The sequence below is a fragment of the Typopeltis vanoorti genome, chromosome 1 (assembly GCF_054136105.1).
Source record: "Typopeltis vanoorti isolate ZY-2024b chromosome 1, IOZ_Tvanoo_1.0, whole genome shotgun sequence".
Taxonomy (NCBI): Eukaryota; Metazoa; Arthropoda; class Arachnida; order Uropygi; family Thelyphonidae; genus Typopeltis; species Typopeltis vanoorti.
Window position 1 is genome coordinate 178,430,968 of NC_143549.1, and position 25,156 is coordinate 178,456,123.

The window sequence follows — 25,156 nt, forward strand, 5'->3', positions numbered from 1 at the left end:
TAGAGTATGAGCATATAGCACGTAAAAAGCTCGAGGATTTTTGTTCAAAAGCAATTTTTGGAGACCATATTTTTTCCCTTTCATATTTGCCCCATTATCATACCCTTGACTTCGCATGTCTTCAATGGGAATGTTCCATTATTGTTGCACATAAACCACGTCTTGTGGAATCTGATATATCTGCAAAACCTAAAACGTTTTCCTGATCTTGACAATTCCATTGTCACAGAAAACAAAGTCATTTGTTCTGTTTTACTTGCATCAGGTGTGCAGTCTAAAATTATGGAATAATATTTAGATTTTCGAATTGATAATAAAATTGTATCTCTGATTGCGTTACTTAAAGTTTCCAATATTTCATTTTGACTGTCTTTACTTAAATAGTGTACTCTATTGTTTCGTTGTAGGGCCCTTTCAACATGATTTTCCATAACGGGATCAGACTTCGCAAACAGTTCGACTGATTTTAAAAAATTGCCGTTATTCCTTTCATATAAGTTATCAGATGATCCGCGAAAATCTAAATGTTGGCTACTAACGAATTTTGTAATTTCAATCACGCGTTCTAAAACACTCGTCCAATGTTTCTTTTCCATTTCATACATGCTTTGAGTCTGGCAATCAATAGTAGTTTTGTGTTTTAAATTTTTATCAAGTTCCTTCCATTTTAAGAAATTTTTCATGCGAGTTAAACTAGTCTCATGTCTATGCAAAGTTGTACTTACATTTCTCCAATCGTTATAACCTTCTACAAGACTACTAGATTCAGTAGGTGCGAAAAGTTTGCAACAAATGCAAAAAAACAGAATTTAAAGTTTCGGAATAAATGAGCCATGTTCTTGGCACGAGCTCCCCGTTTTCCATTTTTCTATTATAATACGTGTCGCCAAATTTACGACCATATGTATCTCTGGGATATATTATACTTTTCTTTTGAATAGACCCCATTTTCAATTAAAACAACTCGTAATTTTTCATCAATATTTCCCCATTCACCTGGATCTTCTACATTTACAGAGACTAACAATGTGTTAGTTTCGTGGTCAATTACAACTAAATCTTCTCCTAACTGTTTTTCACTTAAATCATGCGTCTTGTTATCTTGTTCAATAGTTGCAATAGTACTTTCATGCAAACGGAATGATTTTCGCGGTTCTTCAACTCTGATTTCTGATGTATCGAGTTGGTTACAATCTGCATCAGCATATTTTAATATTTTAAAACATTTATTAAGAGACCCAGTTTATTTCTTAATATCATCTTCTTTCGCAGCATGATGCTTACGATTTTGTGCACCGGATAACGTTTTTTTTTTTTTTAATTTTTGATTCCACTTCTATTTTATACCCACAAGAAATTATTACACAACACGACACAGAGACGAAATAATAGCCCGCACTGCACTACTGTCAGTAGCCTACTGAGATGCATACCATATGACTGGTTAACTAGCAACAAATGTTTTGTACGAAAATTCGTTTCTGGCAATAAAAACCGTCCACCGTTTCACTTTAGATAGACTGCAGTAGATACAACATTCTGCAAGCAAGCATTTAGCTCTCGCTGCAAAATTGTAAACAGCCGGCTGATCAAAGAGACAGCCAATATACAATGTTTTAAAATTTTTATTCGGTGTATTTGGCCTTATTTAATTTAATATTGATCATTCTAAGAATTTTTTGTTTTTATGATAAAAATTTTGTTTCTTAAAAATGATCTTATGAACCGTGCCCTGGCGGCGGCGCCCCCTTCGTATCGGCGCCCGCATGCTCGCTCTGCATGCCCCGCTTCCGCCGGCTCTGACTACGGTCTTCAATGTAGTAGTGTATGTGTGTGGATTTAGTGTCACTAGAAGCGTGTATCTTTCCTCACTTTCGTGTGGAAACTGTGCCAAGCTCACAAAGATGAGGAAGACGAGTAAACACTTGACAGAATGGAATTCGACGACCAGGGAAAGCCTGTTTATGTAAATTTCTGAAAATGCTTCATGTGCATTTTCGTTGGCATATCCAAAAGTGCATATCATACCAAACACCATGTATGATGTTGAAACACTGATACAAATAGCAACTGCAATTTGCTTATGGTGAACCTCTTAGACTGAAAGATACTCTAGGCACTTCTTGCATACGATTCTGATTGTAAACAATCAGAATCGTATGCAAGAAGTGCCTAGAGTATCTTTCAGCTTGATTCAACTAGTTGCGTCTGTTTGTCTTGCATGTTTTTGGCATTTGTGCTCCAACTACAAAGGGCTGTATCTCGGAAAAGCTAAGTTTATAGATCTCTTTTTATTGGGACCTTATCGTTAGTTTTCAGATGTGGATACGCCTTTAAAATTTATAGCAACAGTGTAAAATCACCCCGTATATATTTCGCAATTCGATTTTCTTGTAGTGTTTTTATGAAAAAAAAAAAAATTAAGCTTGTTAGGCCTAAACACATGAACTATTAATATTACCCTATCACGCGTTAAATCACTTAACTCGTAAAATGAAACAACAAATGATTCTTCATATTTTTTCGATTTTGGTTCACTAATTAGAACATTAGCGAACTAGAGCTCTTCAGTTTTTATTTTCTTTCACTCACCTCAGATAAACTATGAATTACTGGTATTCGCAATAAAAGAAAAGCAAAAAACAATAGAAATCTTGCGCTTTATTGTGTAAGGTCGAATATTCAAGTGAATTAATATAATAGCATAATGCTTCAAATCACATTTATGTAGCATTATTTAAAATAATATTTTCTTCAGCCGAAAAGTAATAATAATATCTCTAGAATAGAAGGGATGTAACATGTAATGAGTAGCTAGTTTATTAGATACATCGGCTTAGCCGAACATATCCACCATTCGTTCAGTGACAGTGCTGGTTACAGTTTATATAAAAAAGACAGGAAGGTAGTCATCTACCTTGAAAGCCTACAGTTGCTGAACAAGTACTATGTTTGGTTTCTAGAGCAGAATTCCAGGATTATGTAACCACTGACACATCTAAGGTACTAAATGTGATATAGGTTTGTAACATTTCCTGGATTTTATGACATAAAAATACCAATGGACTATGTTATTCAACTAGATAATGGACGAATGGAGTAAGCAAATTAACTTTGAGTGTGGAATGATGGACGACAAACATGAGTGCAAGTGTTGCAAAAACATGACTGCGTCCAGAGTGCACCAAAAATGATCCAGGATTTAATAAACACCAGCTAACCATCCTGTGGTTGGAAAGAGCTTATTGAAGTGAGAAGCCGATGGAGAGTTATTGAATCGTGTAGTCTATTGTTGATTAGTGATTCGTTAAATATTAGGTGCTGTGCATTTTATGGGGAAAATAATGATAAAAGTTATCGTACCGCGGATAGCTTTCATTACGTTGAACCACTTAAATTATCAGTAAAGTATGTGTCAGGAATTTTATAATTTATTTATCCATCACCAGCAAGCGTGCTAAACTGAAGAAATATCTCATTAACTCGTGTGTCCGACAGAGTAGTTAACGCACTTGTTTTCCAATTAATATGCTCCAGGTTCGAATCAAAACGTGGCCATGGATGATTTATGAATGTCTCAGGCGGTCTGAGACCACTGTTATGCTTATTGGCTTGAAAAAGTTCGTGAATGTGATTAACAACATAAAAATATAATAATAAGACGTTTGATGATTAAGATGTTTCTGCATAAGGTATCATAATTTTATAATTATGAACAATCATTTGAGTAATAAACCATTAGTTATATATTCATCGTGGGTAGTTAATGCGGCTATTTAGAAAATTTCACTTAATTTCCAAAACCATTAACGAATTTTATGGCAATAAAAGTTTTTGACTTATATGTAGTCGATACGTTTATTTTATTCTAGATGATTTCTTTAGAATCTTTAAACGAGATGATTTCTTTAGAATTCATCTCTAAACGAGATGAATTCTAAAGAAATCATCTGGAAGTTCCTCGCGAGTTATAATTTCCGAAAGCAGAGGAAATCGTTTGAGCAAGTAATTGCTCCATCAAGTCATATTACTGGAAATATCTGCAGATGGATGTCTTCCAGGCTAAACTAACAAGATCATTATACACTACTGTATATAGCGAATTAATACTAATCTTTGATTCGTTTACGTTCAGCGTTTATGGGAACACTGATCCAGTTAAATAAGCTAATTTTTAAAAAATGTAAAATGTTTGTTATAAGATGCTACAAGATGCCTACTTCGAGATAAGAGTTAAGGTATATGCTTATATACCAGGGGCGAATTCTCCATGCTTGCTACTTGCTGCGCAAGCTCATTAAGTGAGAAGGAAATCATCTTTATTTCTTAATAAATGCATGCATTTATAAGCATTCCATTTAGGCTTTTATTTTTGTAGACAGAAGACGTTTTAAGCTTGCGCGGCAATAATTGAGCTTTGCGTTGTGTATCGAAGGCCGATGCTTGCTCGTCTAGGTAAAGCTACCTTGGCTTTCTCGGTTGTAGGAGCTTCCAGGTCCTCGCAGCAGCACTGTGATTTCATGCGCGCGCATGGTCATTCCTGCTCCCTTCACGTCGTCTTAAACACAGGCCGTACGCAGTCAAAGTAGCACTAGACAGTGAGCTTCAGCCTGCCTTTAGAAGTATGCGTATTGCTCGGGAAAATTAAGTTACAGCAAAATTTTTATGACGATGTTATTGACCAGTTCATAAAGAAGAACCGTAGGGTAGAATTTGTATTCAAGTAGCTAAATTGAAAAAGATAGAATATCATTTGTAAAATAAATGTTGTATTTGTATGATTAAATGTACATAAATTTCTAAATATATAATTCTAAATGGTCAGTAATTCATTTTTCCGCTAATAAGACTTCAATCACACCTCTCACTCCATGAATGATAACAAGAGCAAGCTTGAATTTCAAGACCAGCATTCGTCCCTGGTATATACCTTTTCATAAAACTGCATCAGAGTTATTATACTGCAAAATGGTCATATATTTAGGCCTAATTAATTATATTTACAAACGCGTGCAATGCACGTTAGTGTCTTTGCATCCGTTTATTTGACAGATCTCATTAGACGGACGGATTTTGGAGAACTTTAATGTCTTTCTTAAAATCTGTTGCTAAATTTTAGTTTTAAATCTATTATGAAATCTTATTATACTGTTAGCAACATAGATACAGTTGGTACTGTAAGAATTATGCAAGAAAAACTAGGGCTACGAGACGTTCTATTGAGAGTAATTATAACCATTCCTCATATACTATTATGTACAGCTACAATACTGACATTAAAAGATAACCTGAATTCGTCTACAATTGAATAAATTTCGACGATTCTAAGATGTACAGCAAAAAATATAGCCTTCCGAACACTAATGTTTCACCATTGAAAAACCTGAGAATCAAAAGAAGATTATAAGTTAAAAGATGACAACGTAGTGTGTAACATGGAAGGATTTGTAAATCATTATAGAAAAATTGGCCATTTTTCTTATTGAATTTTCTCGTTGAGGAAACTAGAGGTATGGTAATTGTATTCCTTCTCAATGCGCTATCGCTCCTTCTCTCGTTGTAACTATTTTGCATCGAACCAAGTATTGCAATTTCAGTCATGATTGAGGATTAGATAAAGAAAACAAAGTATTCAGCGGCATCCAGATACTTCCGGTATTCGAATCAAATGTAATTTAAGGCCTCTCTTTGCTCATTATAAATATAGACTCCCATGAATAGACGATTAATTATTAAACCGGATCATAAGTTATTTGGTGCAAGTATCTCCTGCTACAAAGGAACTAATCGATCGGTTGCCAGTTAGAATAATCTGAAGATATTGTCCGTCTGGAAAGATAATCAATCACCAGGGATTTAAACAAAAACGGTTGTGTCATTGAAATCTTTAAATAGGGTAAAGACGCTGAAATGAATCGATATATCGACAGGAGGTAGAATCTTTGAGCAATTAAAACCACCCAAACTTTGAGCAATAATCGCAAATTATATTTTGCTGTAAATGCTAATCGATAAATTAAGAATTAAAAGCGAAAATTATGAATGCAGAATTCAAACACAAAACGTAAGTGGATTTATTTTATTTATTATAATGGAAACAGACTGAGGAATCGTTAATTAACGAAGGATTCTAAGTAATTGTTAAAAGAAATTTTTGTTTGATTTATTTTAATTTCCATCGCCATGCGCTCCAAACAATCATTTATTTCTATAGAAATGATTTTCTGAATAACATTTATAAATTAAAAGAAATTAGACAAAATTTAATGGGAAAACAATTTTTTTTTTTTTTTTGTAGTAATTGTAAAGTCCGAGCATACTCAGTGTCATGAATACATACAGAAATGGACGAGTAACTAATCAATGGTGAATACCTCATAGCACAGTCAGAACTGGATTGGAAAGATCTGCGTTCGAATCCCCTCGCATTCTAAGAGGAGAACTAAAGTGAAAATTTCTAAATAGCCGTATTATGGAGATCCACGATGAATGGTTTATTACTCAAATGATTCGAGGGAATTTTTAAAAGTGAGGGAGAAATATTTAAAAGTGATTTTCAATTGAGGATTAGTCCTAATGGTAGCTAACCATCGCACACTTTTTTTATTTTTTTCAGCCTTAGCCTCCCACATAATTTTATAAACAACTTGCGAATGTAAGGGCTGGCAGATATGCCAATGTCGTCATCTTATGACCTAAGCTATGAACTTGCGCGCGCGCACACACACACACACACGTTATATGCACTAAATGCACGGTCTGTTTTTCACCTACTTTGCTTACATATATGATAACGATTTCTCATTTCTCAACCTCATTATTTGGATAACAATTCGCAACCTATTTCTGGTAGGCAATAGATGACAAAGACATCTTGAAGGATAGGAGACTGCTTTACTAACGCCTAAAAGCAGTATTTTTAATCTGCTAATCAAGTATTAGACATGTGTAGTCCTCTTGATATAACGCTTGCATTCGTAGCGCTAGGAGACCCGAAGAAAGACGTTGAAAATTCGATTCTACTCGATGACTAGAGTCACTTTTTTAACCATTTCCCGAGGTATTCGATCTGTAGCACATGCAAGCAGGGCTTTTTCTTTGGAAACGAAGAAAATCGATCGTAGAACTTATACTGACTTAGATAATAATATATAGCATTAGGGACCACGAGATGGCGACACTTGTTTGCTTTTTTTCACTGTATGCCGTTTAAAATTCGTGATAGTCTTGGGCGCGCAATCTCTGATTTGCTAACGGTGGAGTTTGACTTCTCACTCTCAAAAAAAAAATAGATAAGGACAAAACGTCTCCCCCCCCCCCCTTCTTCCTTCTTGGAGAATGAAGGTGTTAGTGGATTATCAAATGCTACTAGCCAGGAGTATGACTGTTTTAAAACTTACTTTACTAGAGTGCGTATACTAAAGGGAGGAAATTGATGAGGGTTCTAAAATCTTATCATCGGCAGTTATATGACGATGACATTTTCGAATCCTCTTCAATCATTAACTGTTCGAGTACTTAACGAGTAAATTTTCAAAGATTGCTATTAAATGTCTATCATTCTTTAATTCCTCTAAGGAATAAGTTAATCTCTTTTAAGAGTTTGGAAAAAGAAAGAGAATTTCCTGCTCAATGTTTTGTTATTTTGCATTCTTCATAAACAATCATGCAAACAGGAAAATATTTCAAGCGTTACGTTAAATTCCAAGATCAGGAAAGGAACTATTCACACTAAAGACGATCCAAAAAGAGAAAATAATAGAGCGAGGAATAAGGTAATAAAATGAAAGTTACATTGGTTGTTTGAAATCAAATGATGTGTAAATAAAGACATGCATGTTCGGTTCATTAAACTATTGAAATTGCAAGCTCCTCTGCATATACACACATACTCAGTTCTCAGTAACAAACATGAAAGAGGCAATTGATGTACTTGTCTCCCATTTATTACAATTTATTAAGTGCAGTGTCAAGATTCTAAATTCGATGAATCATAAACGCAGAAAATCAAAATGGATAGACCGTTTAAAAACAGAATGGAACTCTGTTCAAAATAATACAGTTGACTGCAGGAGTAATTGAGAGAATCTGCACTTCTCTATCTTTTCAACCATTAAACGATTTGATAATTGCGAGGTCACATGACTGGAAGTGTATTAACTGAAACACTTTGTTAAACTAAACAGAATGGCAGCACGATAATGTATTGCAGTGCTGGTGCACATTTTGGTGGCCACGATCCTCAGACGTGCCTGCCAGCATTGTCTCCGAGCCAAAGGCGAGTGTTACTATCGTCGCTGATGTACGCCGGGATGGGCATCGTGTAGACTGTATCTGTTTTCTGACGACTGTGCTATAAGGAAGCCGGTAGCATTCCCACACATCATCTAACGGAAGAATGGGATAATTCACGACGATTTCGAAGCAAAATAGCTCCCGAATACGGAATGAAGGAAGGGGAAAAGAGAGTGTACTGCAAAAGGTCGAAGTTCAAGAGACCATTAAATCCGTTTGCATCACGAATAGCATGGTTGCATCGAACACTGCCGGTATTTGCATAAAGCGAATTAGCGTCTTCATTGATTCGTGGTTTGCCTCGCAGCATAAGGGAAGAGTTTAGATGACGTCATGGTGCGGGAAACGGTGCCGGCTTTCAGATCTCTCTCTCTCTCTCGTTTCGTTGTTGCATTGTGATTTTGGAGAATATGAAGACACTGTAAATATGGTGGCATATGCAATAGCCATTTCGGCACTAAGGACTGTTCAATCAGTTGAAAAGCTTATTTTTTATAAATGCTTTTTATAAGTGTCATGCTAGAAATAATCGGAATTTCCTGAGATGATATGTAATTACACATTATTTTTAACACCGCATTTCTGCTTTTTATGGATAGGGTTCTTTACATTTAATCCATAGGTCAGCAGACTTTCTTTTTAGAGAAGAGCTATTTTTGATCTAATTAAAAAAAAAAAAAAATCCGAAGAGAGCACTTCACCTCAATCTGGGAGGAGGAGGAGGAGAGAGTTTTTTTTTTTTTTAATGAAATAGAGTGAAAAGGTGTGTAATTAAAGGTATAATTTTTGAAATATTTATTAATACTGAAAACACATTTAGGCACGAATTAATGTTACTTTTGCTACTAAACTTCCTGAGCGAGTTTCTCAACATTAGGTATACCATAATGGCGATATACCATTGCCGGGCTGGTTGGCCGAGTGGTTAACGTATCCGCTCTCCCTCCAAAAGGCTGCGGGTTCGAATCCCGCCGTGGGGATGGGTGATTGTTCGAAAATAGTAGTGGTGGTAATGGAGGAGACCGAGAGTTGTAGAGTAGGTGCCCTCCCTCGATGAGTCTTGGACTCCCTGGAGGTGTTAAATCATAATGTTTATCTTTAAATATTATTATTATTACGGCCAACTCCAAGGAGTCCTTAGACTCATCGAGGGAGGCCCAACATCATGTCAAGAACAACTATTCAACATTCACACAGTATCTATCATACTTCACCTTGAACTTATTTACAGTCATGGCACCCACAACAGACTGGCAACTTATTCCACTCATTCACCACTCGCCAAGTAAAAAACCTAGCTCTAACACCCTTGCTAACCACACCCTTACCAAGCTTCCATGGATGGCCCTAGTCCTCCCACTACCAGTCCTATTCTCAAAAATATCTTCTGCATTAATCTTATAGAAACCCTTCAGTAATTTGAATGGCTCAATCATATCGCTCCTTTCCCGCCTATCAACCAATTTCTGCAGCCCACAAATCTTCAACCTGTTCTCATAAGGTTCATTCCATAGACCTGATATTATCTTGGTCACTCGTCTCTGGATCCTCTCCACCTCCTCCCCATCGAGAAGAAACCCTGGCGCCCATATCTGGGCACAGTAGTCTAGATGGGGTCTCATCAAGGCTCGATACAGAGGAACAATAACTTATTTGTCTCTGCTTGTTAAAGTATTTTTCAGAAGCCAAGTGATTTGATGAGCTGATTTAGCCACTTTTGCGATGTTTCCCCTAAACTTCAACTCCCTATCCGCCAACACTCCCAAATCCCTGGACCCGTCAATCTCCTGGAGTACAGTTCCACCAATGTGATATACTGCTGCTAATCTTTTCACGCCAAAATGCAAAACCTTACATTTTTCCACATTAAATTGACATCCATTCTCCTTAGCCCAGTCCTCCAAACTATTCAAATCATCCTGCAAAATTTTGACATCCTGAGCATTCACTATTGCTCTACCTAACTTTGCATCATCCGCAAACAGATGCACAGTTCCTCTCAGATCCTTTCCTATATATCGTTAATAAACAAATTGAACAGTAGTGGTCCAAGAACAGAACCCTGCGGCACACCACTAGTCACACACTGTCTTTTGGACTCCACTCCTGAATAAACCACTCTCTGATATCTCTCCATCAACCACCCTCCTATCCATCTCACCAACCCTATATCCATCCCCATATTCTGCAGTTTACTGAATAGAATTCCATGTGGTATCCTGTCAAAGGCCTTAGCAAGGCCCAGTAGAATCACTGTAAACCCGTTACTCTTATCTAGTTCAGCCGTCACTGTGTTATAAAACGTGAGCAAGTTACTGAGGCATGATCTATCCTTCATAAAACCATGCTGTTCCCCATACAGTATCCCATTTTCATCTATCCAATCTTGTATTTTCCTCTTGACTATTTTCTCCAAGACCATGACAATTCCTGATATGCTGATCGGCCGGTAATTTTCAACAGCAGTCTTGGAACCTCATTTATGCAGTGGAACTATTTTCCCTTCTCTCCACCCCCTTGGGACTGACCCAGACACAAGACTCAAATTAAGCAAAATGGTCAAAGGCAGTGACAATTCTTTAGCTTTTTCTCGTACGACACAAGCTGGTATACCATCCCATCCCGCAGATGAATTGACATTGAGGTTTTGTAATAGACTATTCACCTCCACTTCATTCACCACAATTCCCGTATTAGCTGTTGGTTCTTCCATTTCTGCAATGTCATATGAACCTGGATGATATACACTCTTGCAAAGTGCTCACTCAGTAATTCTACTATATCAACTGATTCGATTACCTCCCTACCCTCAGCATTTTTTAAGATCATTCTACCATGAGCGTTTTTCCTTTTACTTGCAACATATTGAAAAAACTGTTTGGGATTCTCTTTAGCTTGCATGGCTAATGTTCTTTCATAATCCGCTTTTGCTTTTCTTAAAACACTTGTTACCCTTCTGGCCTGGGCTTTATACCGTTCATGTGCCTGCAGGTCACCTTTCACCTTAAATTCCCTCCACAGTTGTTTCTTTTTTTTTTTTTTTTGCAGCTCAAGCTTAATGGTGTTATTCATCCATTTAATCCCTACTTGATTTATTATTCGGACTCTAGGTATGCAGTCAGCCATTGCTTCATGCAAGCACTTCTTAACCGCCTCCCATACACTATCGACTTTTAGTCCTTGCAGTTTTACATGCCACGGCACTGAACCAATCAAACTCCTAAATTTGTCATACTTACTAGCCCGATAATTCCACATGTACCCCGTCTTAATTGTAAATTCCACACCTTTAGCCACCTCCCAAGTCAAGACCCTATGATCACTCTCACCGATTGGTGGCAATGTGGTCATATTTGTTACAGCCAAATTCTCAGATGTAATTAGTAGGTCAAGCACTCTCTGACCCCTAGTATTTTCCATTACATGCTGTCGCAGATAGTTATCCCTTAATAACCGCATAAAATCCAATTCCTTCCTCCCATGTGTCCTCTCCTCCTTCCAATCAATGTTACCATAGTTGAAATCTCCCATAATCATTACCCTCCTTCCACTCATTGCTTCTATTTGCTTGTGCATACTGTCTTCACCATCTTTTCCGTCACCTAGTCTATAGCAACACCCAATTGTATATTTTGTTCTGCTAGCCTCAATTTCACACCAAATTGTGTGAAATTGAGGTGTGCTCTTTTCTCTATCCTGCAATTCAGCTTCTATTCTCCTTGGCTGCAGCTCATCAGCTATTATCAATAACACTCCTCTCCCCCCCCCCATTTTATTCTCCTGTCATTCCTGAACACACTATACCCTTCACATTCAATCCCACTAGCTATATCATCTTCTGTCAGCCATGTTTCACTAATGCCAATAACCTGTGGCCTGGAAGTGCCAACCAAGGCCAAAAATTCTTCCTTCTTGTTACTAATACTCCTAGCATTAGCATACATGAATTGCAGACCCCCGTTAGCCTTGATGCCTTATACTAACTATCCCATTCTGATTTGTTGTCCTTCTTATTCGCTCGGGCATATTATACTCATTCATACACTCAACTGCCTCCCTAAGGTCTGCATATCTACTCCCCCCCCCGCTTAATAAATCTAGTTTCTCTGATTCTGCACATTCACTTCATTCAACAATACGTTTTCAAGTCTCCTTACACCGAATTCATTCAAATGCAAACCATCCAACTTATATAGATACTTTCGCCCATCGAACTCACTCCCCACCACTCATCCTGCACAACCCACGCATAAAGTCATTTGCAATTATGGCCTTCCTTCTAAATTCTTCACTGTCATACCGCGGGAAAAGACTAATCATCCTAACTCTCTCACAAGAATACATCGAATCAAAAACTGAGAGAAATCCAAACGCAAATATTTTTAAACTTATATACGTATCCAGTAAGCTACTCCACTCAATGAACACACGGATATTATTTTGTTCCTGTTTTAACTATTTTATACTCGCCACCGCGGCAACGATTAACCTTCGACACCTTTCAGTACGTGCGCTGTTTGCGTCCTGAGCTTGTCGTGCATGTAAGTAAATGTTTTATATATGTAAGACAGTAATACGAGCTGGAGTTTGGAATACAAATTGGTGGCAAATGTCTCCAGTATTCTCTTTATCATCCATAATGTCTACAAACAGTCAGCAACCATGAAATCAACTACCTGCGATGACTAAGAGTGAGGTCTGGTTTTTTACCAGTTTTCAAGTTAGGGCAATAAGTGCTTCTCGTATTCCGTTTGAAGAACATATTGTGACTAGCAAAAAAAAGGAATAATTGTGGATGAATGGTGCTGCTAGATGGAAAAGGAGACCTACTGACCAAGGTGCGTGATATTGTAGAGCTGTTTAATGATTATTTTATTACAGTGTTTCATTCTGGAGATGCAAATCTTATGCTAAAGATGATGGAGAGGTTTAACGGATTAAAAGTAAGTGAAGCGGATGTATTTACAATAATAAGTACTGTGGATGTCAGGATGGAGAAATTTCATCCAGTTGCTGGATGAAATTTCACCTCAAGTCCTTAGGGAGTGTGCCAAAGAACTAACAGCTCCCTTGATTTTTCTATTTATTATTATTACGTGACACCTCCAGGGAGTCGATAGGCTCATCGAAGGAGGGCACTTGCTCGACAGCTCTCTGTCTCTCCACCAACTACAACGAACTGCACCTACACCAACGCCACCTACCGTCCGCCACCACCATTAGTATTTTCACAGACAATCATAAACATCCATGCCCACAGCAGGATTCGAACCACCAGCCTTTTGGTTTGAGATCGGATACGCTAACCACTCGGCCAACCAGACTGGCCGATTTAATGACATAAAAGTCTCTGGTGATTGGAAGGAGGGTAAGATAGTGACACAGCATAAGGGAGAATGGAGGAATCAAATTATAGACCAGTGTGTTATTTCTGTGATTGTTAAGGTTATAGAAAAATTAGGAAGAGTTCATATACAAAACTGGGGAGATTTAAATAATATTATCTTCGACATTTAAAATTTAAGATTGTGTCAGCAATCTCGTTATCTTTTATGATAAACTAACAAGAGTCGTTGATAAATTAACAAGAATATGATTGACGAGGGAAATACATACACTGTAATTTTTTTTTAGATTTTGCAAAGGCATTTGATTGGGTACCACATGGTATGGGTTTGGATATTAAGTTGGTAGAGTGGACTGGCTATTGGTTGTCGGATAGATATCAAAGGTCTGTGTATGGAGGAGCAATATCAGGGAAAGTTACTAGTGAAGTTCCACAGGGCTCTGTGCCCTATGGACCACTACCTTTCAACTTTTATATCAAAGATATTGTCACTGAAATTCAAGGCGATATTCAGCTGTTTGCAGATGGCGTGAAGTTGGGGAAGGTTATTGATGTAGTGGCTCTTCGGGAGGATCTGAATAAGCTGGAAATGTGGGAAGATGAATTGGGATCACGATTTAATGTTGCTACATGTAAGGATTTGAATTTTGGGAACTGCAGATGGGTAGTGCATACCCAGTATGTGGACGTATGCTGGAGGAAGTTGAGGAAGTACGGGAACTTGCGGTTATGGTGGATCGAAATTTGAAATTTAAGGGGCGTGTTGCAAAGATGATTAAGATAACTCTGAGGACTGCTGCAATATTAAGACGAACATTAATCAGCAGAGATAAAATGGTAGTGATTCCATTGTATAAGGCCCTAACCAGGCCACATCTGAATTATTGCGCTCAAATCTGGTAAGGCGGTCTGGTTAGCCGAGTGGTTTGCATATCCGCTCTCCAGCCAAGAAGGTGCGGGTTCGAATCCCGCTAAGGGCAGGATATTTGTGATTGTCCTACTAACCGATTACCATATGTACTGCTGTGAGTGTGTCCTGGCGTAGAATGACCTTTGATGTCTTTGACGATAAAAAAATCAAATCAAATTAAATTTGGTTACCCGGGTTTAATGGGATGAACATACTTTGGAGAGGGTGAAGAGAGGGCGGTTGACAAAAATGATTCCAGGACTGTGGAATGTTCTTGAAGTCATGCTTTAAGCTAACATTCCACAACTAACATTTCTATCAACCCAACTCTTGAAGCTGGGTTGATAGAAAGCGAAGGAATTGATATGATTGAGAAGTTTAAGCTCTTGAGAGGTATTTACTGGATGGATACTACAGAGAGAGAGAGAGAGAGGGATTTTTCGGATTGTGGAAAATAAGGAAGCGGCGAGAACAAGAGGCCATCCCTGGAAATTGCGTAAGGAAGTGGTGAATAAGAGGGCGAGAAGTATTTTTTTTTAAGTGGAGAGTGGGTGAGTGGAAATGCATTTGAGTATATTGTGAATGCTAAGAGTGTGAATGAGTTTAAGCTTCAATATGATAGATATGTTACAGGCAAGAGAGATTTCCCGTAAGTCTGTATACTTTTGTATACAATAGCGCACTCAGGATTTATTCTTGTGGGGTGGCGAGTTGAGTAGACGATTTAAGAATACACACTACGCATCGCATACGACCGAGTACAGAAATAGAAGACACGACAGAACATAAATTTAAAAAAAAAATGAAGTTTAATTAGGAAAAGATTTTTGGAAATTTTTCTAGTGTTTTTTCTTCTCACTTTGGGGGCCAGGGCCCCCTGCTTTCCCCTCTGGGTGTGCCACTGTTTGTATATATATGTATACTTATTTCACACTGTAAAGTAATATAATGTACATTTCTTATATAATTTATGTAAATATTAATGGTATAATCCTCTCTCTCTCTCTCTCAATGAGCTTTGACTTCAGCAGAGTTCATGTAATATAATAATAATAATTACTGAAGAAATAATAGCTACCCCCTTTCAGGCTTAATTATTGCCCCACCCCTCTTGTTTCAAAAGACAATAACGTATCCCATAACTTTGAGGTATTTTAATACAAACTATGCATAATAATGGGAGTAATGTTTTGTTTTGATTTTTTATTTATAAAAGAAACCGTAGAAAAATAAACTCTATAATGGAAATGAAAATTCATATTTAGATATTTCATTTCTCTTTATAGTTCTTAATTTTCATTAATCATATCACATAAATTACCTACACTATTGCAGTTAAAAGTTGAATTAAGCTGAATGACTGTATCAATATTAAATAAACATGAAATCAAGAATTAGAATTAATTAGACCAGTTTACAAAAGTTACAAGAGTTAATTAATTAATTCTAATAAAATGATCTAATGTGAAAAATAAATGAATTGAAAAATGAAATTTATTTGCACAGTTTTGTGTACTTCCGTTTTCATTCGTAAGAACAGCATTAACGACATTATAAAAAGACACCTGTTTTGTTATCAACATTACTTCATGCTAACGTGTCCTCGGATACGCTCAGTGCTTATTAAGCGGATATATACGCGTTTATCACGTAATAAAAAATTCATTTTCTTATTGGTCAACAGGTTGGCAGTTTTGTAGTAGGCGACCACACCTTTCACCTTAAAACAAAAACTTCTCAAAAGTTTCGAAATAATACATATAGTTTCTTTAAAGTTCTCATTCAGGATCGGATTTAAGGTTGCTGTGACCCATAAGTCGTAACATTTAGGAGGCTTCTTCTGCTGGGTAAAATTTAGGTCATATACACCGAGGCTGAGTTCCTAGTAATGTGAGACCCTAAGCTGTAGCTAATCTATAGCTTATGAGTAAATCCGGCACTAATTTGTATGCAAAAATGTGAGCTTTGTATAAACCGAGTTTGTATTAAAGGGATTCTAATGTACATCACATATAACAATTACGAGGATCATTTCAAGAATTCTGCTCATACTCCAATTATTAAACTAAACATTCATTTACAAAATATAATTACAGAACTTCAGTATAATTCCATCTACTTGTTATTGATGGCCAACGCTGGTGTAAATCTTGTATTCCGGTGCTAAAACATTTTTTTGTTTATATGTTTAATAATTTGGGTCATTTCAGCAGAAACCTCTTTAGTATAATGAAACGTTTCCCTGCGGAACAGAGTGTAGTCAACAAGGTTATGTTAGGATTGCACAAGAAGCGGGAAGCACTTGCTGTCTCCTCCTCCTCCTCATCATCATCATCATCAGTGGCGCTACAGGCACTTAAGCGTCCACGATCTTCCAAGTATCCTTGGATCTCGTAACCATAACTATAAGAATAAGGTGGTTAGCCCTATGCCTAGATCAAATGAAACATGTTTTTGCATTTTTAAGCAAAATGAAGACTTTGGTCACGAATCAAGTACTTTGCCGAGAATTTTCGGAGTAAAATGTCTTGCAGAAATTTCTGTGGTAAAGTACTGTCATCACTCTGTCAGTCAATGTGACTTCATTCTTTTAGTTTATCATCATTAATTGAACCTTCGATAAATGGCATAAACATTTTCTTGGATGAAGAGAAGTTGGATGTTTCTGTTGGAGTATTCACTCCAGTTCTGGTTCGAAGTCGTATCCGTGTTTCGTTCTACGACAACAATTCTATTAAAAAAACTCTTTGCATTAGATCTCATAATGATGCATCAATTCTGCAATTCTCTTGCGAGCTGCTTGATTGTTTTCTCTCAACTGGCGTGGAACCTGCTTTGTGTGCGTCAACTTTTCTCTTCTTCAAAATTTCAGTTAGTAGCGTAGTTTACTTCATTTACGAGTTCATCAAATATTTGATGAAATCTTCCAGCAGGCTGTTGATGATAACCGTAGATGTGTCATCCGTAGCTGTGAATGACCTCCCACTTCTTGGATCGTCTTTAATTCGACTTTCATGAAAGCAAGATCCATATTGCTGCAAACCACTGCACCATCTAGACAAACCTCACGTAGAGAAGCGCGAATATCAATTGTTTGTCCTCCCACGTAAAATTTCTCAACTTTGTTGTAAGAACGTTGGCCATTGCGCTGCATCCGACCTGGGCCAGCTAAATTGCTCTATTTTGAAGTCTTATTTCTCTGCACAAGAACCAGAAGTAAAATTGAGCACGCAACGCTTTTATTCAGTCCGGCCTACAACTAACCTATGAGGTGGAAACTATTACGTTATCCCACTAGCCACGCATGCGCGGTATGTAAACCTTTTGAAATAATCCTCTTAGAAAAAAAAGGATTCCAAATTCACGAGAAGGCATAGGAATTATACTACTCTCGACTAAATAATGACACTATTTATCTGAATAAATAATTAAACTGCTTGTCTTGATCTCACCGAAGATCTTGATTTCTTCAAGGCAATTCATTGACGTAATTTTCTAACAAAAAGCTCATCTTCCAAAAGCATTATGATGTACATCCGTGATCATAAGATTTTCTTTCGACTACTATCGAGTGTTGCGAGTGCGCATTTTAATTAAGGTTGCATAATTAATGGCAAACGAAAGATAAATGTTGATCGAATTAAGTACTCCATTCAAATTCCTATGTGGTTTTAATGCAGATTAATAGAAAAGTGGATTAACATTTCGTTAACCATTCAGAATTTTTTTTAATTGCGTTATTAATTAGTTTCCGATTGCGTTCTGTTATTGTAGTTAAGAAATCTGCCCAACGATTAATCATATTTTCATAATTAAAACGTGATATGAGGACAACAGCAGCGGCAGCTGTAATTATAAATTCAATTAAATTATTAAAAACAAGCCAAAGACACGCCAAGTAATTGATAGCATACCATGCCGAATTAATTACGATGTTCTCATTTCTGAATATCTGCAGTTACTTCGTTTTGTAGAGAATGTCATTGCATTTGCCACCGTGTTATACGAGGCCTCCTTGTGTCTTGTCTCTGCCGTATAAATTTTCTTCAAATGGACAACTCAAGTGCCGCATGCACGTGTTTCCAACACCTGGAGTTGAGTGATATATGCTTTCGCCATAACAGAGAACGCACATACCGTAAATAAAGTGCATTTTATGTTATACGGACAACAAGCACAACATTGCTTCATTTTGGAGACACGGTTTCAATGTAAGCTGCCACTACAAGATCTATGACAGGAATATTTTTGAAAGATATAGGATTTCAACTTGAAGAGATAAAAAGAATGTCTCCCCTTTGTACTGTAGAATGATACAGTGCTATGTATGTTTTTTTTTTACATGTAATCAAACAGCTGTATATTTTATGTTTATTAACGAGTGGACAGATATGAATTTCTTTGCGCATTACGCATGGTGCTTCATTAACTCGAACATAAAATGAATCGTCTACATTTTCAAACAACGTACATCTCCCACTCACTCAGATAGTTAGAATTATCACCAATGATGTAAGGACAATATCTTGAACATGTAATTATATGTCTGCCTACTTATTTGATAAAAAAAACTGATAGAATTTTCTATAATATAAGCAAAACAAAGCAGTGATGGAAACTTTCCAATGCTTTCTGCCACTGATTTTTTATTTTATTTTATTTTTTCATGAATGATAATCCGCCTAAGAGTTGTAAACGAATATCAGTTGTGGACAGCTAAGTGTTAATGATCCGAAAACTCACTTTAGAGAACGAACATGCTGAGATACTTCAGGCTACTTCAAGATACTCCAGGTAATACCCATAGAGAGAAAAAAATGAAAAGCATCATTGCGTATCATCAATGATTCAAACAGGCTCACAGAGCCTCCGTAGCTAAGTCTGTATTGGCGAAACTTTGTGGTTGGAAAGACCCGGGTTCTATTCCCTTCCATGACATCTAAATCCCTTCCGTGACATATAAACGAAAAAGAACAGAAGGTTCCAAGGAACCTTCTGGTCTTTTTCGAAGAAAGGTGAGTTAGCCAGTCTCATACGGAGGAAGGTTTTTTTTTCACCCGGAAACTCGAGTTTTTCGTCTCCGTGAACACACAAGGATTACAGTCAGGAATACTTACGAACCAGCCATAGGCTTGATTCGTCAGCTATGCTGGTCTCGAGCCCGGATAAAAATTAAGGAGAGGATTGAGATGGTGCCGTATGAGGAAAATGCAAGGACTCACAGAGAAGATGGGCAGCCTTCTGAGGAGATGGTGCAGAACATCAGTACATTGGAAGTGACGGAGGCCATGAAGAGGATGAGGAATGGAAAATCGGTGGGCCCCGACAGTGTTCCAGTGTAGGCATGGAAGGCACTGGGGGAAGAGGGAATTGACCTGCTGTGGGACCTGTTCGTGAAAGTTTGCCAACAGGAAAATATACCCGAGGAATGGAGGGAGAGTACTCTTGTTCCCATCTACAAGGGTAAAGGGGATGCACAAGACTGTAAAAATTACAGAGGAATAAAGTTGATGTCCCATACAATGAAAATCCTAGAAAGGGTTCTTGATGGAAGATTGAGGAAGGAGGTGGAGATTGCAAAGGAACAATTTGGCTTCATGCCTGGTAGATCAACAACAGATGCTATCTTTGGGTTATGACAGATGATGGAAAAGTTTCGAGAGAAACAACGGGAGCTACATCTGGCATTTATTGATCTGGAGAAAGCATACGATAAAGTGCTAAGGCAAAAGTCTGGAGGTGTCTGAGGGAGAAGAAGGTTCCGGAGAAATATGTCAGGTTGGTGCGGGAGATGTACAGAAATGTGAAGACAAGTGTTCGGACCTGTCTGGGACAGACAGAAAGTTTTCAAGTAACAGTTGGCTTGCATCAAGGGTCAGCATTAAGTCCGTTTCTGTTTAATATTGGGATGGAGGTGGTGACGGAGGAGGTGAGAGAAGATGCGCCTTGGACAGTGCTGTATGCAGATGACATCTTGCTGTGTGCAAATTCAAGAGAAGAAGCGAGAACTAAACTGGGAAGATGGAGAAAAGTACTTGAAGAGAGGTATGAGACTGAGCAGACGTAAGACAGAGTATATATGTTGCACAGTGGGTGGCGGCCAGGAGACAGATCTGGAGCTGGAAGGAAATGTCATCGGGAAGGTGAGGGACTTTAGATACTTAGGTTCAACAGTTGAAGAACAGAGATGAGAATGCTTAGGTGGATGTGCGGTGTGACCAGAAAGGATCGTCTGAGAAATGACTATGTAAGGGGAACAGTGAAAGTTACGAACTTAGGAGCGAAGATACAGGAGGCAAGGTTGAGATGGTTTGGTCATGTGATGAGGAGGGAGGACGAATATGTGGGAAGAAGGGTCATGCAGATGGATGTGCAAGGAAGGAGGAAGCGTGGGCGGCCAAAGAAGAGATGGAGGGAGCTGGTAGAAGAGGACTTGAGGATGAAGAACTTGGATGTGGTGACAGCTTAAGACAGGAGGATGTGGAGGAGACTCATCATCAACAGTGACCCCACTTAAGTGGGAGAAGCTGCAGAAAAAAAAGATTGAGATGGTGCCGTACCTCCCCATGAAATAAATAAATAAAAATAAACAGGCTCTTAAACGCTCGCTACCTTCCAAATAGCCTTGGATTTCGTAACCATAATTCTAGTAAAAGGTGGTCATGCCTATAATCAGATAAACTTGTTGGATTATCTGATTATGTTAGATGAAAAACTCGAGTTTCCGAGAGACAAAATCTACATCCTCCGTATAAGAATTGCTTTTCGCTCTCCATAATTTTTAATCCACAAAAACGGATCTACGTTTGACATATTCAATCCGTTGCAAAATTATTTCAGTTATAATAATATATAAGAAAGTTCTCATTCGAGCCCAACACTTTACAAACTTTTTTTTTTAAAAAAAGAAAGAAATAACAGATATATTTATTGCTCCAAAGTTATACATAAGACGCACAGGCATTCACGTAAACACACACACACACACGCACACACACTTAGCCTACAGTATGTTGGATAAGAAGCAGAACGATTTCTTCTCATTCAAGAAACAACCATCATTATTCTGCCGTTAGTCTTCCAGCGAACATGCTCCTACAAGAAAAAGCACTTCTAGTGAAATGGAACTTTCAATTAGGTCGTATCAAGAGAACGCTACGAAAGTACCGCATGGAGGAAGTATTTTAGAGTGGTACGTGAACCAGTTAAATGTTACATGATTTTGTCTAAAACTCTGAGAAAACTAGAGAGAAAAATATTTTGCACTGATGCAGAATATTCGATTCTGCATCGGTCCAAAATAAGATATTCTTTGCTATCATCTCTTCATATAGCAGAAATTGCAGAGATGAGTGAAGAAATTCGCCATCTAAGATGATCTGTGACACATCAGTTCTCTGGGATACGCTTTTCAAAAAAAAAAAAGTTAATCTTGCGACAGTATTCGTAGAGGCCGGATGTTGAAAACGTTAATAAGTCCATATAAGCTTTGCACTCTGATTGTAGAAGCAGTTCAATTGGTAACGAGGGATGAAAACGTCAGTCCAGCTGGTAACGACTGCTTTATCAGGATATTAATTACGTTTCTATGAAGCTTAGTTACTCATCCGCGACAGGCCAGGCCATTGAGCCTAACATGATAAGTGAAACATGAGTCAAACGAAAGTAGAACAAAAAAAAAAAAAAAGGAAAAAGAAAATGTGCTCACCACCAGATGGATGTTCGCTTTAAGTCGTGAAATTGAGACGCACTACGCCCACATTGAGATATTCTGGATTTATGGCATACATTCCACGGACAAAACATGCAGGTTCCTTCCAAATCAGTCAGAGAGATTGGGCATAGTTGATACATACATTTAGTTTTTTTTTCTTAATTCTTATTATTTTTTGATTTTTAGAAATGTGGAATTCAAAATTTATGCAGCGCATATTTCACAGTTACTTATATTAAAAAAAAATACTTTATTTGGCACTTTCCAGTTGAGCAATAGTAGCATCTGGTTTCCAGCGAGATTTCTCAAGCCTCAGTACAGTTTAGTTCATCTAGCTAATATTTGAAAAGAAACATTTCGTGTTTTCTTTATTGCTTTAATAGCACTTAATGAAACATCTTTCTGTTTGCTTTAGAAAAAAAAAAAAAAAAACTATTTTAAGATACTTAAAATTTTTGTCTTAACATAGGATTTTAAAGATATACTGCATATTATATAAGTAATATATAATAAAAACAAGATTAGTAACATAACTAATCGACCTGGTTGGTCGAGTAGACATTCCGCTCTCCAACCAGAAGACTGTGGGTTCAAATCTCTCTCTGTGGGCATGAATATTTGTGAAAGACTTTTGATGATTTCATTTTTATCATGTACCGGAGACGATCCTACCTACGAAAACTTTACAGCCTTTTGTAGAAGGAATAATAAAACTTATTTTTTATTTATAGTATGGCACAAAAGCCAAATTAACATCTCGTAGTCCACTATTCACCCCATCAACGAATGCTGGAATTCCCTAGTGTTTAGTACTTTCTCCCACGTTCTTTCCCTTATTTCTAAATAACCTTCTATCCCGAACCTCAAATACGATCTAAATCTCGAAGATGGTACTCTCGTGTTCATTCCCAAGATGTAAAATCTTCTATAAACATCTCATCATCTTTCAGACGGGGAGGGGGGAAAGGGTTACTTTGTCAATTTAAAGTCACTAAAACACTATTCTGTCGTATTTAAAGCAGAGAGAGAGAGTACACCCTCTTCTCACCATTAATAATACTCAGATTTCTTCGAGAGATCAGATCTCTTCTTGGATTGACTCTCACCTCTACCCACGCCTGGCATAAACACATCAGGTCCATAAACCTTCTCATCCTCCAAGAAACTAAACATCTTTTAGTTTAGAATAGAGTAGCTTTGGGATTTACTTAATCCTAGCATATTGTTCTCACATATCTGGTGGTATACCAAAACGTTTCTAAAGCCCTTATGCTATTCGGAAGAAGACTACCGGTTAATTGGCACACACAACACTGATGTGCTATAAGTTATGCATGGAAAGGTTTGATGAAAAAATTAATATTAGTTTATTAAACCTTACTGATTTTGTGCACGGAATGTTTAATAGCAATCCAACGAATATAATATATTGAAAAGAGACCGTATCAAGTTTACATTATATAGCTTATCAAAATCTACAAGTTATCCTGGCATTGATTTTTTATATATCTTTATAATTCTCTTCATAAACAATAATTATCGCATGTTCTAATCACGTCTTACAAGCATAAACGTGTGCTTTAGCAATACAACCAGAGAGAAATATATGTGTCTCTGTGTTTCTATTGATGTTCTGATATGTTCAGTTAGCATATATGTTAATTGAATTTCTGATAGTGTAAATTTTAATGCAAGTTTTTACTTCTCTTCGTTATTTCTTTGTGGAGTGTATGTTCCAATTTTATTTATATCGTTTTAGACTAAGAACATCAACTTGCAATACCAATCTTTAAAGAATCTGAAAACGCCCACGAAAAACTCACGACTTAAACATGAATCAGTGAATCTTACTATACGCCATTATTTCTTTAAAAACGAGAAATATACTGAACATCCATGAACAGATATTAAACTTGTTATTGTCCCAATGCTATCCATTTCTTCACTGTCCGCATTTGAAAAGCTAAATGTGTCTAAATATTTTTGAAAAAACGATAAGAAATTGCTTGAGTAGCATATTCACTGATCTCCCTACGATCATAAAACCACTCCTCTTCGCCAAACTAACTCAAGGATGATCACTCACCTGTAGCGTTTTTTTTTTAATGGTTATTCTGACTCAGTCCACAAGACACAATACTTACGGTGTTGTGTACTGAGCTGTCAATTGTCTTTAATTTTCCAAGGAAATTTATACGTAAGATTCACATACCTTCTGAGGAGCATTGATGACACCTGTGTTGTAGCCAAACTGAAACATTCCAAGGACGGCTGCAAAGATGGCAAATATAAGCATACATGTGAGGCCCTAGAAAGAAAAACAGATTGAAGATCAATTCAACACGAGTTTTTGTTAATCAACAGAATTAAGTTTATATTTGAATATAAATAACTAAATAGATAACTTATGAAACTAATTCAGCATTTTGTTATCACCATAATACCATTATTTTTCAAGTAACTTCTAAACCAGTTTGAAAGTGATTAAACCATTAATCTAAATTTATTTACTCATCATAAATGAGAAAACTGATTACATCATTACATCAATAAGAATTTTTTTTTGTCTCCGATTGCGTATATAGAATACAAATACGAAAAGTACTAAGAAAGGAATCAGCTACATAAATGGACACGTATTCTGTAGATAAACTCTTGAGATTGTTCAAATGCTGAATGCCACTAGAAAATTGCTTACGGTTATGTTGCTCACAGTAATTCTCATTGAATACAAAATCCAATTATTATATTATTATTATTATTTTGTTAACACTGTCAAGAAATCATTTCTCAGCTTTCCCCTAGTCTTACATTAAATTAACTGCATTTTAAGAAAACTAAAAATATTATAGGCGTCCCGCGTGACGTCATAGCGTATTCCATGAAGCCG

The 25,156-nt window shown here is 37.1% G+C and overlaps 1 protein-coding gene across 3 annotated transcripts in view; it reads right to left on the reverse strand.

Annotated features, from left to right (window-relative positions):
• Positions 1-25,156, reverse strand: part of LOC150110672 (glucose transporter type 1-like) — a 1,175,276-nt gene that overhangs the window by 732,650 nt on the left and 417,470 nt on the right. For all 3 annotated transcript variants that reach the window (XM_090395569.1, XM_090395562.1, XM_090395554.1), the window contains exon 5: positions 24,479-24,574. In XM_090395569.1, the coding sequence (XP_090251695.1) occupies positions 24,479-24,574 (96 nt within the window). The remainder of the gene's footprint in view (positions 1-24,478; positions 24,575-25,156) is intronic.